General features: G+C 41.9%; 1 protein-coding gene across 1 annotated transcript in view; it reads left to right on the forward strand.

The window, feature by feature from the left end:
* Nucleotides 1-14,940, forward strand: part of LOC103178974 (probable L-cysteine desulfhydrase, chloroplastic) — a 41,823-nt gene extending 26,883 nt beyond the window's left edge. Inside the window, exons 9-13 of the mRNA XM_042333108.1 lie at nucleotides 1,559-1,618; nucleotides 1,891-2,054; nucleotides 4,857-4,967; nucleotides 13,526-13,692; nucleotides 14,574-14,940. Coding sequence (XP_042189042.1) covers nucleotides 1,559-1,618; nucleotides 1,891-2,054; nucleotides 4,857-4,967; nucleotides 13,526-13,692; nucleotides 14,574-14,744 — 673 coding nt within the window. The 3' untranslated portion in view covers nucleotides 14,745-14,940. The remainder of the gene's footprint in view (nucleotides 1-1,558; nucleotides 1,619-1,890; nucleotides 2,055-4,856; nucleotides 4,968-13,525; nucleotides 13,693-14,573) is intronic.
* Nucleotides 14,941-16,566: the final 1,626 nt, after the last annotated feature.

Consider the following 16,566-nt stretch of genomic DNA (forward strand, 5'->3'; position numbering starts at 1 on the left):
AGTTTCCTTACTCCACGCACCTGATAATAATCCCTCAAGAAAAAAAAACAATAATAATCTGGTCACTTCAATCCACAGCTGTTTGTGGGACACTGCTGTGCGCAATTGGCTGCCGTGTTTCGCCCACAAATATACAGTCAATTCACTTTACAGTATATTCTGTGAAAACGTCTAGAAGACGTGAAAAGCGCTATATCAAATGCAAGGATTATTATTATGTTACTTATTACCAAATTAATTAAGGGAGAGAAAACAGTACTAAGTACTTGGTACAACAACAACAACAAAATTACATTTGTATAACGCCTGTTACGTCGGGAGGACGTCCCAAGACGCTGGACAGTCAGTGTTTCGGACCTGAGCTGGGGATCAGGATCAGGCAGGGTGGAGGGCAGGGGGGGAAGGAAGGTGGTCGAAGGCACGGTCGAAGAGGAGGGTCTTGAGATTGATCTTGAAGGAGGCAAGGGAGGGGGTGAAGTGAAGGGACTGCAGGTTGGAGTTCCAGAGGGTGGGGGCAGAGTGACTGAAGGCCCGCCCGCCAATAGTGTGGTGAGCGAGGTAGGGGACGTGAAGCAGGCCGGAGCCCACTGAGTGGAGGGAGTGGTCAGGTTGGTAGGGGGTTAGGAGATCACAGAGGTAGGGGGCAGCAAGGCCATGCAGGGCTTTGAAGGTGAGGACCAGGATCTTGAACCGTATCCTCTGTGTGATGGGAAGCCAGTGCGAGGATGGGGGTGATAGGGTCATGGAGCGGGAGAGGATACAGACTGCAGAGTTCTGGATGATCTGGAGGGAGGAGTTGGGGAGGCCAACAAGCAAGGAATTTCCATAGTGAAGCCAAATGCGTGTATGAGGGTTTCGGCGGCCTGCGGTGTGAGACAGTGGCGGAGCTGGACGATGTTGCAGAGGTGGAGAAGGCAGAGCGGGTCATGGCGCAGATGTGGGGTAGAAAGGACAGTTGAGGGTCAAACAAGACCCCAAGGTTCTGGACTGGCTCAGTGAGGTGGAGTGTGCAACCATGGATGGTGATGCTGTCAGCGCCTGAGGTGTGGAGGCACTGACGGGAGCCAATCAGGAGAGCCTCGGTCTTGTTGAGGTTCAACTGAAGAACGTTAGCTCTCATCCAGGACTTGATGTCCGACAGACATTCTGTCAGCACAGCAGTGGTCCATGTGAAGATAGTTCAGATAAATCACACATTAGGTTATTTTATCTGATTCTCATGAAATGCCTATCATGTAATGTTGCAAAAGGCAGTTATTTGAGATTGTGGGAAAAATACTAACAGCAGTGTTTTCTTTAGGTTTATCCCTGAGGTAACAATCAGGGGTTTACCATAGCAGCTTTGTGAAGGTGTTTATTACATATAACTCAAGCATGATTCTAAATTGTACATACAATATTATTGAATCTTTCATGTTGATATTCATTTGCTTTATTCACAGTTTAATCCAAATACAATATTTCTGAACAATTAGAACTTTTGTTTAAAATGTAACCATCAAACATTTTATTCATTTTTGAAAAATTAAGGATTATTACTATTTTATATCTGTTACAGGGGCACAAAAGTGCTAATTGATGGAGCCCATGCACTTGGTGTATTGGACCTGGAACTCAGGCAAGTTTTCCAAGTATGCCAAGCTAGTTAAATTCAAACAATTCCCCAACACTCTTACTAACCTGCGCCTAATACTCTGCAGAATTAGGTAAACAGGGTGCATCCCAGGGAGAGAGTGCACATTCCATTCCAGACACAAATAAGTTCCCTTATGTATGTATAACTCTGTTTGGTTTGGATATTCGTAAGCATGGTGATGGGTTTCTGCACTGACAAACTGGCATTATTTCATATACTGTTGTCTATTTGTAGTCTAACCATCTGTGTCTTAGGTCCTTAGGTGCTGATTACTATACATCCAATTGCCATAAATGGTTCTGCAGTACAAAAGGTTGTGCTTTCTTGTATGTGATGCCACAACTCCAGAACAGTTTACGCCCATTGGTGATTTCACACGGCTTTGGCTATGGGTTCAGCTCAGAGTATATTTGGACAGGTACAGACACTCAACAGCTTTTAGATCTGCTATTATTTCAAACATTGAACAATTTTGCTTCAAACAGTTAGACAGTATTTGTCATTATACTGTATATATTTGTCTAGCTCTACACTATCTGGTATACCACAGCTTCTGGTGTAATTTTGTTTGCCCCCTTACCAAAGTAGTAACTGAGTACCTTCAAAATACAGCCGTATTACAAGGATCTAATGTACGTCTCAAGAGTAATTTAAGAAATGTGGTTCAACATGACGGCTCAGAGAACAATAAAGCAATATTATACTGGAGCCATCCTAAATTTACTAGATATCAGTACTATTATTTATACCTGGTACTATTATCCAACCTCAACCAGGTGAGTTAAAACACCAACATATTGCATTTATATAGCACTCTTCACATAGGATAACATCTCAGAATGCTTTGCAGTGGTGGGATTGGACGCTGAGCTCGGTGGGGCAAGGGGAGGGGAGGGGTGGGGAGGTGACCATAGGTCGAAGAGTTGAAGAGATCAGTTTTAAGGTGGGATTTGAAGATAGATAGAGAAAAGGTGACTTGGAGGAATGGATGTGAAGAGTTCCAGAAATGTCATAATAGCTGAAGGCTCAGCCACTGATGTAGGTTTGGAGCAGGCAGGAGAGTGCAGCAGGCCTGTGTTAGCTTATGTGCAGAGGGGCAGGCATGGGATAGGTACAAATCGTAGTGATAGGAATGTGGCAGTCCATGAAGGAATCTGTATTGGAGGGTAAGGACCTTGAAATCAATCTGTTCAGAGACCAGTGTGACAAGAGTTGTGGCATGATGAGCATTCGGAGTTTGGTGCAGATGAGATTGCAAGTGGCAGAGTGTTGTATGAGCCGGACCTTGTGGATGATGGAACTAGGGAGACCAACTAGGAGTGACTTAGTGTCCTTAGGATTAGAAAAATGAATAGGGCTTTTGCTGCTGATTATTTTGCAGAACATCAGCTAGAAAACATACAATTACCCCCTTCCCTCTGGAGTCACACCCACATGGACAGAGGCACCCTGGCCCACTACCAGAGAGCTGCTGACATCAACACAGTTAATCGTTGAAAGGGAGAGGATGAAAACAAGGCAGAAGAATTTTGTTTGGAAGATTACAATCTAAGTAATAATGTAATAGTGTTCCTGTTTCTACCTTACAAATCTGATATTTAGTTGATCAAAGACATTCGAGATTCTGACCATTTAATAAATCGTATAGGATTCTTCTCTTCCTATCTCTTCAAGGTTTCACCAGGCTAGGCATAATTCTCTGCCAAATTGGATTGTTGGGAACCTGCTTCCTGGCCTCCTACTGCTGCTCTTCATATGACCGCTGAGTAAACTGTAAGAATGGCTCACCCACTGATACACTTTTATTATTTCTCGCTCTCTGTGGTGAGCCCTTGATGTGTATTTCAGGTCTACCCCAGGATTGGAAACTTGATACATGGGTCACTGCAGCCTTCAACCCACACCCTACAGCTCAATGCACAGCATGTTACACTAAGCAAGGGAGTAACTGTAGAGAGAAAGTTTATTTTCTTAAAAGAGGTCCCTCTAAAATTATAAAATGGAAAACATTTGTTTTTCAATGTGTTTTCATTGGCATAAATATTGCTTTTAAAATTATTTGAGTGCTGTGCAAATTAGTTGCCGTGTTTATCAACATTCACTTGATTTAAACTTTTGTGAAGTACCTCAAGCCACTCTTTTATATGAAAGGTGTTGTTAGTTGGTGCTGATATAATTGAAATTACATTAGTTCGTGAAATCTACTTCCAAGCAACATTTTCCGGTATAATCTTCAATTTAAATACTTGGAGCAAGTTTATGAGTCCTTCCAACAAAACTCTGAAAGAAGGTTGCAAAAATATGGAAATAATTTGGTATAATGGTTTATGGTCTTCTATACTTTGAAACTTAGCAAATTATATATACTAAGAGGAACAGCAGCTCTGATGAACTCAGTTAGCATCATGAGGAGGAGAAATTCCATGTCCCACATCCTGGAGGTAGTTTGTGCTTGCAGTGCATAAAACAATGAGCTGATTTTAAAAAAAGCCTTGTTTTGATTTAATTTATTTAAATATATGTTTAATCGCTTAGCATCTGATGTTTTGGCAGACATTATAATTGTGCCCCAAACAAGACTGCTTTACTGAGAATTGTGTTGTGCCTTGTACACACAAGCTTGTCATATTGGTGTAAAGAGATCGTTGTACATCCAGTTCAGATACCATTTTACACTGTTTTGTTTAGCTGTTAATTTTTTTACCTCTGAACAGGCAATTGTTTATTCGTTGTGCAAATTAAGAAGGCTGTAAAAATAAGTAGTGCATTTACTTACAACAAATATATATGTTCATTTCAAATAGGATTTTGTAAATTAGGCTCAAGGTGATTTGAATTTATTATAATAATAATAATAATTCTTGCATTTGATATAGCGCTTTTCACGTCTTCTAGACGTCCCAATGCGCTTCACAGAATATACTGTAAAGTGAATTGACTGTATATTTGTGGGCGAACGCGGCAGCCAATTGCGCACAGCAGTGTCCCACAAACAGTCATGGATTGAAAATGACCAATTTATTATTGTTTTGTTTTTTTGGAGAGATTATTATTAGGTGTGTGGAGTAAGGAAATTTGCCCAAGGTTTCGCCCTGCCTGGAATTGAACTCAGGTCTTTCACTTGCAAAGCGAGTGCTCTAACAACTGAGCTACAGGACTCCACATTATTATGCAGTATTTCAACAACTATTTGAATGAATATGTTAAAATCTTATTTCAGGTTTAAAAGACTACAGCTCTTTCCTAGCACTTCACACAGTGCTGGATTTCTGGGAGTCAGTTGGCTTGCAGAAAATTCGAGGATACATCCAAGACCTTATGTCACAAGCTGGTGAGCATAATAAATATGATTGTATTCTATAAACATGTTACCAGCTGGTTATCGGGTGCTTTCTGTGCGGGTTAAGCCAGGCAGTTGATCAGGGGAGATGTCACAGCCAAACCTGATATTATCCAGGGCTCCTTGCATTATAACATTTCTTGCATTTGATATAGTATCTATAACGTCATAATAATAATAATATTATATATTATTATATATTATTATGTTATTATTAACTATAGCATCAACATTTCTTGAAGCACTTTATAAGTCATTTCTGTCAAGTACAGTAATTGTTTATTTCCAAGGTTTGACAAGAGTCATCAGAACTGAGAATACTGGCCATTTCCCCTCCTTTTTAGCCTAGGAGTGTTGAGATAATAATATAATAATAATCCTTGCATTTGCTTTTCTTAATTAACAACAACCAGTGTTTATAAAGCACTCTTCATGTGCCTGTTAAAGATCCTATGGGACTATTCAAAAGCAAAGGGCATTTCTCCTGGTGTTCTGGCTAACAAATTCCCAAATAAAATTGGTCACTCGTTCCATGGCTGTTTGTGGGACATTGCTGTGCGTAACTGGATGCCGAGTTTCACCCACAAAGTATAGTTAAACCACTTTACAGTATATCGTGAAGTGCTTTGAGACGTCTTAAAAAAACGATATAGCTCATTTGATCAGGTGCTGTATCGAATGCAAGGTTCATTATTATCTTTAATTCTTTCGATAGAGGACAACAATATGATCTGCAATACAATTTTCATTATCCTACATGTATCACTCCGTTCTGAAGTCCTCTGATTTTCACACACGTGTCTTTTCTGCCAAGTTGTTTTTTGTCAGTCGGGTGACTGACACATGTGGAGGGAGATTCCTGTGCTTGGAATGGAATGTGCATGCTTTCCCCAGAGGGTGCATCCTGCTTACCTAATTCCAGAGAGTATTAGGCACAGGGGTTTGTGGACCCCTGAGTGTGCTTTGGGGTACTGCTAGAGTTTAACCAGCTGAAACCACATTAGCTTGCCATTGAGAGCACAGCGACGCAAGCTTTCCTGCTGCTTGTCCAGCTCGGACCACACATGTCAGACACCCAGCTAACCTAAACAACAATGTTACATAAACTGTTTGAGAAGATTTCAAGTGGTTTAGCAGCAAGACTACTAGAGATTATTTGTATGTGGTTTATAAAGGTCACAACTGTCTGCCAATGAAAGGTTTGTGCTCACTCATAGAGAAACTTGTAACCCTTGTAAAAAGGCTCAAAATTGAACAGCTTTTGATATTTGCCTAAACATCAACTTGTCAACTTGTGAAGTGTGATAGTCAGTATTGGGAAAGAAAGATAAACCGATGAAAACATTGTGGGAAACAAAATCCTACTGTAATTATCTAAAGAAATTGACAATTTATACCATTTGAAACAAGCCTACGTGCATCATGGGGCATCGTTTCTAAGCACTCCTTAATCCTTCAGAACAGTCACATAGAAGCCACCGGCTCATCAGAAATACAACTATAAACAATTGCAATTAATAAACATGAAATATTTGTCATACAACACTCTGACATTAGTTGCATTGTTCCTGAAGAGTGATAAATTTTGCCAAATTACGTAGTTACATCCATCTTTTGTGTTTTGAAAGTGATTTTTAGTATTTGTTTTATCCAGTGATATTTTTCACTGTAAAATGTAAAATGTACATTTGTCCACTGCTCACTTTTTATTATGTCCTCAAGTTTGTGGAATGTAGTGCTGGGTCAGCAAGTCACAGGAAAAAGACGGCAGAGAGATAGAGAGAGAGACATAGAGACAGCAAAGGGGGTAAGAGAGTAAAGTTAGGAAAAAAGATCAGTTCAGATGAAGAAGGCACTTCATAGAATCATAGAATTATACAGCACAGAAGGAGGCCATTCGTCCCATCGTGTCTGTGCCAGCTCTTTGAAAAGAGCTATCCAAACCAATCCCACTCCCCCGCTCTCTCCCCATAGACCTGTAAACGTGTCCTCCCCAAATAATTATCTACTTCTCTCTTAAAAGTTATCGAATCAGCTTCCAGCACCCCGTCAGGCAATGCATTCCAGATCTGAATAACTCACTGTGTGAAACAATTTCTCCTCACCTCCCCTCTGTTTCTTTTAACAACTATTTTAAATTGGTGTCCTCGGGTTACCAACCCACCCGCCAATGGAAATAGTTCCTCCTTGTTCACCCTATTGAATCCCCTCATAACTTTAAAAACTTCTATTAAGTCTCCTCTTAACCTTCTCTGCTCCAATGAGAATAATCCTACTTTCTCTAGCCTCTCCTGATAACTGAAGTCCCTCATTCCTGGTACCATCCGGTAAATCTCCTTTGGACCCTTTCCAATGCCTTGACATCTTTCCTAAAGTGTGGTGTCCAGAACGGAACACAGTCTCTAGCTGAGGCCTAACCAGTGTTTTATAACTTCCTGACTTTTGTATTCTATGCTCCTATTTATAAAGTCTAGTATCCCATGTGCTTTTTTAACAGCTTTATCTACCTGTCCTTCCACCTTCGAAGATTTACTTATATGAACCCTCAGGTCTCTCTGTTCCTTCATCCCCTTTAAGATTGTACCATCAACTTATATTGCCTCTCCTCATTCTTCCTCTCAAAATGCATCACTTTGCATTTCTCCATATTAAACTTCATCTGCCAAATGTCTGCCCATTTCACCAGTCTGTCTATGTCAATTTGCAGTCTGTTACTATCCTCCTCACTATTTAATACTTTTCCTAGCTTAGTATCATCTGGAAACTTCGAAATTGTACTCCCTGTACCCAAGTCCAGGTTATTTATATAGATCAAAAACAGCAGTGGTCCCAATACTGACCCCTGGGGGACACCACTGCACACTTCCCTCCAGTTAGAAAAACAACTGTTTACCACCACTCCATGCTTTCTGTCTCCCAGCCAGTTCCGTATCCATGCTGCCACTGTCCCTTTAATACCCGGGGCTACTATTTTGCTTACAAGTCTCTTATTTGGCACTTTATCAAACGCCTTTTGAAAATCCATATGAACTACATCCACTGCACTACCTTCATCCACATTCTCCGTTACTTCATCAAAAAACTCTATCAGGTTTGTTAGACATGATTTGACTTTAACAAATCTATGTTTGCTGTCCTCTATTAACCCATATTTTTCTAAGTAAAAATTTATTTTGTCCCAGATTATAGTTACTAGAAGTTTCCCCTCTACTGACAGTAGGCTGACTGGCCTGTAGTTCCCGAGTTCAGCCTTCTGCTCCTTTTTGTACAGGGAAGTAACATTTGCAACTCTCCACCCGGTGTCCAAGGAGGATTGAAACAAATGGCTTTTCCTCCAGCCCCCGCACTGTCTCGTGCAGTGTCCCTCAGGGCTCTGTCCTCGGTCCCCTCCTCCTCACCCTCTATATGCTCCCCCTCGGTGACATCATCCGCAGACATGGGGTTAACTTCCACATGTATGTGGATGACACCCAACTCTACCTTTCCTCTTCTACCCTCAACTCCACGACCACCGATGTCCTGACAGTCTGCCTGTCCGACATTGAGTCCTGGACGAGAGACAACTTTCTTCAGCTCAATGTGTGTAAAACTGAGGCCCTCCTGATTGGCTCACGTCAGCGCCTCCGCACCTCAGGCGCTGACACCATCAGCATCCAAGGCTGCACTCTCCACCTCTCAAAGCCAGTCAGGAACCTCGGGGTTCTGTTCGACCCTGAGCTGTCCTTTCTTCCCCACATCCGCACCACAACTGGCACCGCCTTCCATCACCTCCAGAATATTGCCAGACTACGGCATTACCTCACCCCTCACGCTGCTGAAACTCTGGTCCACGCCTTTATCACCTCAAGGCTGGACTACGGGAACTCTCTCCTCGCCGGCCTTCCCGGTACCTCCCTCCACAAGCTGCAGGTCATCCAGAACTCTGCAGCTCGTGTACTGTCCCGCACCAGGCTTCGCGACCACATCACTGCCACCCTCGCTCGCCTCCACTGGCTCCCCATCCCCCAGAGGATCGAATTCAAGATCCTCATCCTCACCTACAAGGCCATTCACGGCCTCGCTCTCTCTGACCTACTATCCCCCTACATACCTGCCCGTACCCTCCGTTCCTCTGGCTCCCGTCTGCTCCACATCCCCTGCCCCAACCGCCCTACCATCGGTGGCCGGGCCTTCAGCTCTCAGCCCCCAGGCTCTGGAACTCCAACCCCCAGTGCCTTCGCCACTTCCTCCCTTTCCTCCTTCAAGGCCGGTCTCAAGACCTGTCTCTTCGACTGTGCCTTTAGCTCCCCTCTCGACTCTCTACCCCCTCCTCGCTCCCTCTCTTCCCTCCCCTCACCTTGACCTTTTCCCCCTTGTCGGGTCCCGACCCAACTGTTCAGCGCCTTGGGACGTCCTCCCGACGTGAAAGGCGCTCTATAACTGAAATCTTGTTGTTGTTGAAAGGTTGTGGCCAGAGCCTCCATTATTTCCACCTTTACTTCCCTCAGTAACCTAGGATGCATCCCGTCTGGACCAGGTGACTTATCTACCTTGAGCAAAGACGACCTTTTTAGTACCTCCTTTTTAGTTTATTCTTATCTTATGCAATTTCTCTACCCGCTCCTCTGATGCTGTGGCATTGGCTACATCCTCTTCTTTTGTGAGGACAGATGCAAAGTATTTATTCAGTATGCCAGCCATGCCCTCTGCTCTCTTTGGTCCCTAATTGGACCCACCCTACCTTTGACTAACCTTTTATTCTTTATATGCTTATAAAATACTTTTGGGTTCCCTTTTAGGTTAACCACTAATCTTTTTTCCATACAATCTCTTTGCCCCTCTTATTTCCTTTTTCAGTTATCCTCTGTACTTTCTATATTCTATTTGATTATCTTCTGTATTTTGGACCTGGCATTTATCATAAGCCTCCTTTTCCTATTTTATTTTAATCCCAATCTCTTTATTCATCCAATGAGGTTTGGATGCCCTACCTTTCCCCTTTATAGGAATGTATGTGTTCTGTGCCCGAACTATCTCCTCCTTGAAGGCTTCCCATTGCTCATTATCTATTTTAGCTGCCAATCTTTCTTTCCAGTCCACCTTGGCTAGGTCCCTTTTTAACTCACTGAAATTAGCCCTCTTCCAGTTGAGTATCTTCACCTTTGATTGTTCCTTTCCATATGTACTCTAAATCTAATGATATTGTGATCACAGTTGTCCAGATGTTCTCCTACTGCTCCACTTGCCCCACTTCATACTATCTGAACTTTATCCATTGATCATTAAAAAATAAAAATTGATTTCCACTTCCTCTAGCTTTAAATAAAACAAATTAATGTCAGGGTATTCAAGCAAGAACTGGGGAATGCTGTTAGCAGTTGGAACAATAATATGCTTGTTTTGATTAACGCAAAATTTACACAATAGTACTGTATAAAACCTACTGTTCAAGTAGTTGAAATAGTTCTGCTGACTGGTCCAATATTAACACTGGGGGATTTTAATCAATGTAAGATAATGCATTTTAGAATAGGAAACATGGGTACACAATGAACAAGTAGCTATTGGTAAAACATAGGAGGTTTGGGCATGATTATCATCCACTGAAAGAATCCAATGTTAAATAGTTATCAGTAATGCTAATCCAAGTACCAGGCTGCATCTTGAGTGCACTTTGTCATAACAGTTTATTTGGGTTCTGTGTAGTTCTGACCACCCATAAAATAGTGTTGCCATTCAAAATGACATTGAATCAAATGTAGGTGAGGGCTGCTCAGAGGCTTGGCTGTGGTCCTCCTCAAGGCTTTCCCTCCCAGCTCCCCTTAAAGAGGTGAGCTATAGACAGAGCCAGCCTCCCTCCCCCAGCCACCTGCCATCTATGTCGGGTAGCCCTGCTGAAAGCCATTGAAAGTCACTCACAGATGGACTGGAATAAATAATAGCCCAAACTGGCATTTAAGGTTAGGCCAATGAAAGGGAATCAAAACTTCTATCACTTGAATTAACTATTGCCTTAAAGCAATTTTTTCAACTGAATTCTCTTTAGATAGGGTAAAATAATGAATATAGATGGAGAACATAAAGAATTAAATCAATGTTCCCAAAAGTGGTGTAAACTTTGAAATGATTTCATGCTTACCAGCTAATGAAAGCTATGAGTAGGTAAGAGAATAGGCTAAAAAAAACACATTTAGCGAGAAATGTTTTAAAATATCTAGTTATAAGAATGTTTTTTGTCAGAATATATGCCCATGAATATGAGTTGCATGAGCAGGTGACAACACATACTGCTCTGAGTTCTGCACATTCCAATGGAAATGTGGCTGTCTCCCACGTAAACAAAAATTTGAATTGTTAATGCAGCTGATTCTCAGCCAGTAATAAAATAAGGCACAGAAATGTCCTCGCTTGACAGAATTCTCACTGAAAAAGCAATGTTGGACAAGTGCTTTACATTGAACTTTCTGATATTTCTATATTCAAATGATACTTAATAGCCACCCTCCTATCATCCCTCTGTCCGAACACCTCCTCATCCAAGGCAACTTCGACCTTCACTTCACCCCCTCCTGCTCTATTTCTGCTGACTTCTCCTCCCTTATCTCCTCCCTCAACCTCTTCCTCCACATGCGTTCCGCCACCCATGTCCGCGGTCACCCCCTTGACCTGGTGATCATTCAGGGCCTCACCATCTCGGACCTCACCATTATCGACAAAGCGATCTCGGACCATCACTTCATCTCCCTTAACTCCTCAATCCCTCTCCCCATCACCACCCAACCCACCTCCATCTCCTACCGTCCTGGAAAAAAATCTCCCCCAACCCTCCCCCTTGGCTGCCTTGGAGTCATCTGAACTCCTTCCCCTCTGGGCTTTCTCCTGCAATGACTATCCTCCTCGGTCATTCTTCTCCACAGCTCCCTCTCCTCCACTCTTGATTCCCTTACTCCCCTCTCTTCCTGAACTGTCTCCTACTCACGTAAGTCACCATGGTACACCAGCAATCTCTGCTCCCTTAAAGCACAGATGCATAACGCTGAACGCACCTGGCTTAAATCAAACTTAACGGTACATCGGCAGATCTGGCTGGATCTTATCAAATCCTACTGCTCTGCCCTCGCCTCCACTAAATCATCGTTCTACTTCAAGACAATCTTGGAGGCCAAGGACAATCCCAGGCTCCTCTTCTTCATCACCAACCGGCTCCTCCGCCCACCCTATCACGCCTCGCCCATCCTCACCTCCAATGTCAACTGCGAGAGGATGCTGGACTGCCTCAAATCCAAAGTTGAGTGGATCCGCTCAGCAGCCTCTGCTTTTCCATCTACTACACCCTCCCCATCTCCCCCTCCCACCCTGGCCCCTACCCATCTGTCCCTACACACCTTCGAACCTGTCTCCCATTCCTCTCTCACCACCACTATAACCCGTATGAAACCGACCACCTGCTCCCTCGACTCTATCCCTATCCCTCTCCTTACCTCCCAGTCCCACCTCCTTGCCCCTCTACTCACTGACATCATAAGCCTCTCCCTGTCCACTGGTACTGTTCCCACCCAATTAAAAACGGCCGTCATCACTCCTATCCTAAAACAACCCTCCCTGGACCCACCTCTGCTCTCAAACTACCACCCCATCTCCAACCTCCCTCTCCTCTCCAAGGTCCTGGAATGAGTTGTTGCTTCCCAGCTTCGCTCCTTCCTCTCCTGCCACTCCTTTCACGAACCCCTCCAATCCTGATGTGCCCACAGCACAGAAACAGCCCTAGTCAAGATCCTCACTGTTGTATTCAAGTCCCTCCACCCCCTCCCTCTCTCTCTCTCCTCAAAACAGTACCCGTTGCCTTCGTTCCTCTGGGTCTGGCCTCCTCCTCGTCCCCCGAGTCCTCCGCTCCACCCTCGGCGGCTGTGCCTTCAGCCACTATGCCCCGAGGCTCTGGAATTCCCTTCCTCACTCCCTTTGCCTTGACCCCTCTCGTATTACTTTCAGGTCCCTTCTGAAGACCTTTCCTTTCGACTCCACCTTTGGTCACCTTCCTCCCCCTCCCCCTGGCTCAGTCCCGGGATTCGTTACTGTGTAGCTCTCTGAGATGCCGTCTGGCGTGGAAGGCGCTATATAAGTCCAAGTTGTTGTTGTATTGTTCAAAAACACATTTATTTGTGACAGTAAGAGAACCCTTCAGCTGCTTGTGATTCTGACACTAACTGAATTATTATCAGTCATGGGAATCAATTGCGATTTTTTTCCTAATTGGTGATTCACATTCTCAGATTATTTAAAATCAAACTGTAATAAATTTATAAAACAAAAACAGAAGTTGCTGTTTTCAGATTTTCAGCATCTGTAGTATTTTGTGTTTTGTAATAAATTCATAATGTTTATTGCCCTTTTGGAAGAGAATTGGAGAATTGAAGTAGGAATGAGGGATCCACAGTGAATGTTTTCTGCTGGGTGTATACAAAATGTCTTATATTATCTGTGTTTTTTTTCTCTTTATGTTTATTTCTCTTTGAACAACTGAATTTTATAAATATTACAAACTAATCGGTGATTATTTTCTCTTTGTTCAGTGAATTTACTGGTGGGCCAGTGGAAAACAAGGCTGCTCGCCCCCAGAGAGATGTTTGGCTCCATGGCATGTGTTCAACTCCCGGAATGCCTCTTTCAAGATGGATCTGCAAATTATGAGCAAGGAGAGATTATCCAGAATGCTCTTTACAGACAGTATGACATTGAGGTATTCCAGTTGGTAGATTTCTCTGCAATGGGAATGTTTTGCCCACCACTCCAAAGTTGTGTTTATCTTTTGTCTATATTCCCAGCATAATAATTTTACTCTCTCACTCAAAAGTACCGTGTCACTCTGTAACAGTACTTGGAGGCCCAGTCACTGCACTTTACAGTAGATCCTGGGAAACACTTTGAGACGTCCTCCCGATTTGAAATGCAATTATTATCAACAGGAACCATGGGTCGAGGGTACCCATGGTCAGGACTGTCAGTTAGTTGCTTTACCTGCCCCTCTCCAGACAGCACACTCAGCTCCTTTCCAGGACCATCCACAAGCTTCCCTTTTGCAGGGAGTCTGGATTATTGAGATTGTGCGCCTTTACGCCACTAGAGGGCGCTTGGGCTTTTTTTTTAGCTAAAACAGTTGGACAGCTTTTATCTGAAAGGAGAGATAAAATTGGTTATAGTGATAATAACCCTTGCATTTGATATAGCACCTTATCAAGTCTTTGAGATGTCTCAAAGCGCTTCACAGGATGCAATAAAGTGTAGTGACTGTGTGTTTGTGGATGAAACACAGCAGCCAATTGTGCACAGCAGAAACTGCTGAATTCTATTTAATCTTAAAAGTCAAAGCAAGAAAATGCTTTGTGGACAAAAAAAATGTTCTAACTTTAAAACTGTAGGTGGTAACTCAAAGCTGATTTAAAAAAAAAATCTTTCTGCCCATGTGCCATTGATTATTGTTGATTATTATAATTATTATAATTATTGTTGATTATGATTATTATATATTGATTATCATGTGCCATTGATATTGTGTAGCTGGTTTAGATTGAGAAGATTGTCTTGTGCATATTTAGAGACTGTATTTCTTGTAACTAATAGGTGCCAATCAAGGCTTTGGGAGGAAAGCTGTACGTTCGGATCTCTACGCACATCTACAATGAACTGAACCAATACCAGAAACTGGCTGATTCTATTGAAGAAATAGCGCTGCAGAATAAGTCTCTCCCCTCACCTACACCTTGTAGACAGAGCAGTTGCAGTTTTCCATGATGATAGTGTCCAGAAATAGTAATCAGATATTTTTCCTTGCCGCATTGGTAAACAGTTCCTGTTACATTTCTGATACTAATAGTAAGAAGTTACCACTGGAAGCACCAGCTCAGAGGCAGGTTTGCATTATTACCATGAACAGAAACGGCGTATATAAAGTTGTCCAAAAATCCCAGTAGGTCTTTAAAAACAGCAATACATAAGATCAGAAGGTCTAAAATGTGCTGTGTTCTTAGTTTTCAGACCATTGTCCTAAATTTAAGATTATGCAATATTTGGAAAATTATTAATTTCAGTCTTTTTAATTTCTATGAAAAACTGTCTTTCAATTTAAGTCCAAGTAGGGTTTCCAATCTGTAGTACAGTAAACCTCACATAAATCGTATCAGTTGGGACCATATATTTAATATGACTTATGCAAACTATGAGTTATGTCAAACTTACATAGAATATAAACTCTTGAATGAAACTTGTAAAATAAATAACAATCCTTGCATTTGATATAGCACCTTATCACGTCTGCGAGAAGGCTCAAAGTACTTCACAGAATATACTGTAAAGTGGAGTAACTGTATATTTTGTGGGTGAAACGTGGCAGCCAATAGCACACAGCAGTGTCCCACAAACAGTCGTGGATTGAGTGACTAAATGATTATAGTTTTTTTAAGGGATTGTTACTCCTGGAAAAGTGATCCGCCAATCGACTAACAATAATATAATAATAATTCTTGCATTTGATATAGCGCTTTTCGGGTTCCTACATACTTCAAGGTAAACAGAGGCGAGTGGAATAAGGAAATCCAGATTATTGTACAATTTAGGCAATTCTATAACTTATACAGATATATTAACATATATTCCTCGCATTTGATCACGTCTTCTAGTCATCTCAAAGCGCTTCACAGAATATACTGTAAAGTGAATTGACTATTTTTTGCGGGCAAAACGTGGCAGCCAATTGTGCACAGCAGCATCCCACAAACAATTGTGGATTGAGTGACTAAATTATTTTCTATTTATTTTGATGGAATTATTACCTCTGAAAAAGCGATCCGCCAATCGACCCACAACCGGTTTCCTACTTAGTGCTAAGGTAAACAGAGGCGTGTGGAGTAAGAAAATTTGCCGAATGTTTCGTCCTGACCTATCAGACTTATGCGAGTTTTACTGTACAATTAATATTTTTTGAGAGTGACTTTATGGAATTCAACAGCCAGATTCAACAAGAGATTGTGGATCTATACTTATCAAATGAACCATATATACAGAGGTCCAGACATTTGGGGGGGTGGGGGGTAAATATTTAAGTTATGGTGCCAATGGAAACTGGTTCAGTTCCATTTGGTCTGCTTCCTCGGTAAGATAGCCCTTTTTCTAATGTATTGAATTACAGACTGACCACAATGAGTGAAACAAAGAATAGAAGCATTTCCTTCTGAAAAATTCCAGTACCTGCAGTTTAAATTTTAAAAGAAATAAGAACAACTCTTTGTCTGTGACAGTTATGTACAAATGAGTTATCAGAACAAGCAAAGTACTTTGTTTGATTCTTGGAACAAAAACATGTCCTTTGAAATGCTTTAATCAAAATTGTTACTGTAGCTTACCAGTAAAATATTTGTAAAATAACATCTTTGTTATTGGAAATTGGTCTGTGAATGTGGATTTCTTCTGAATAAATGTGCAATATAATATTCCTTTTATGAAATGTAGTGGAGTTTATGAGGTTAAAATCACAAAGCTTCATTTGTGTTATAAAGTTGAGTTTTATGTATAGGGGTACAAAATACAAAAATAATGTGCTGTTACATTTCTAGATAAT

The sequence above is a fragment of the Callorhinchus milii genome, unplaced genomic scaffold, assembly GCF_018977255.1.
Source record: "Callorhinchus milii isolate IMCB2004 unplaced genomic scaffold, IMCB_Cmil_1.0 Scaffold3, whole genome shotgun sequence".
Taxonomy (NCBI): domain Eukaryota; kingdom Metazoa; phylum Chordata; class Chondrichthyes; order Chimaeriformes; family Callorhinchidae; genus Callorhinchus; species Callorhinchus milii.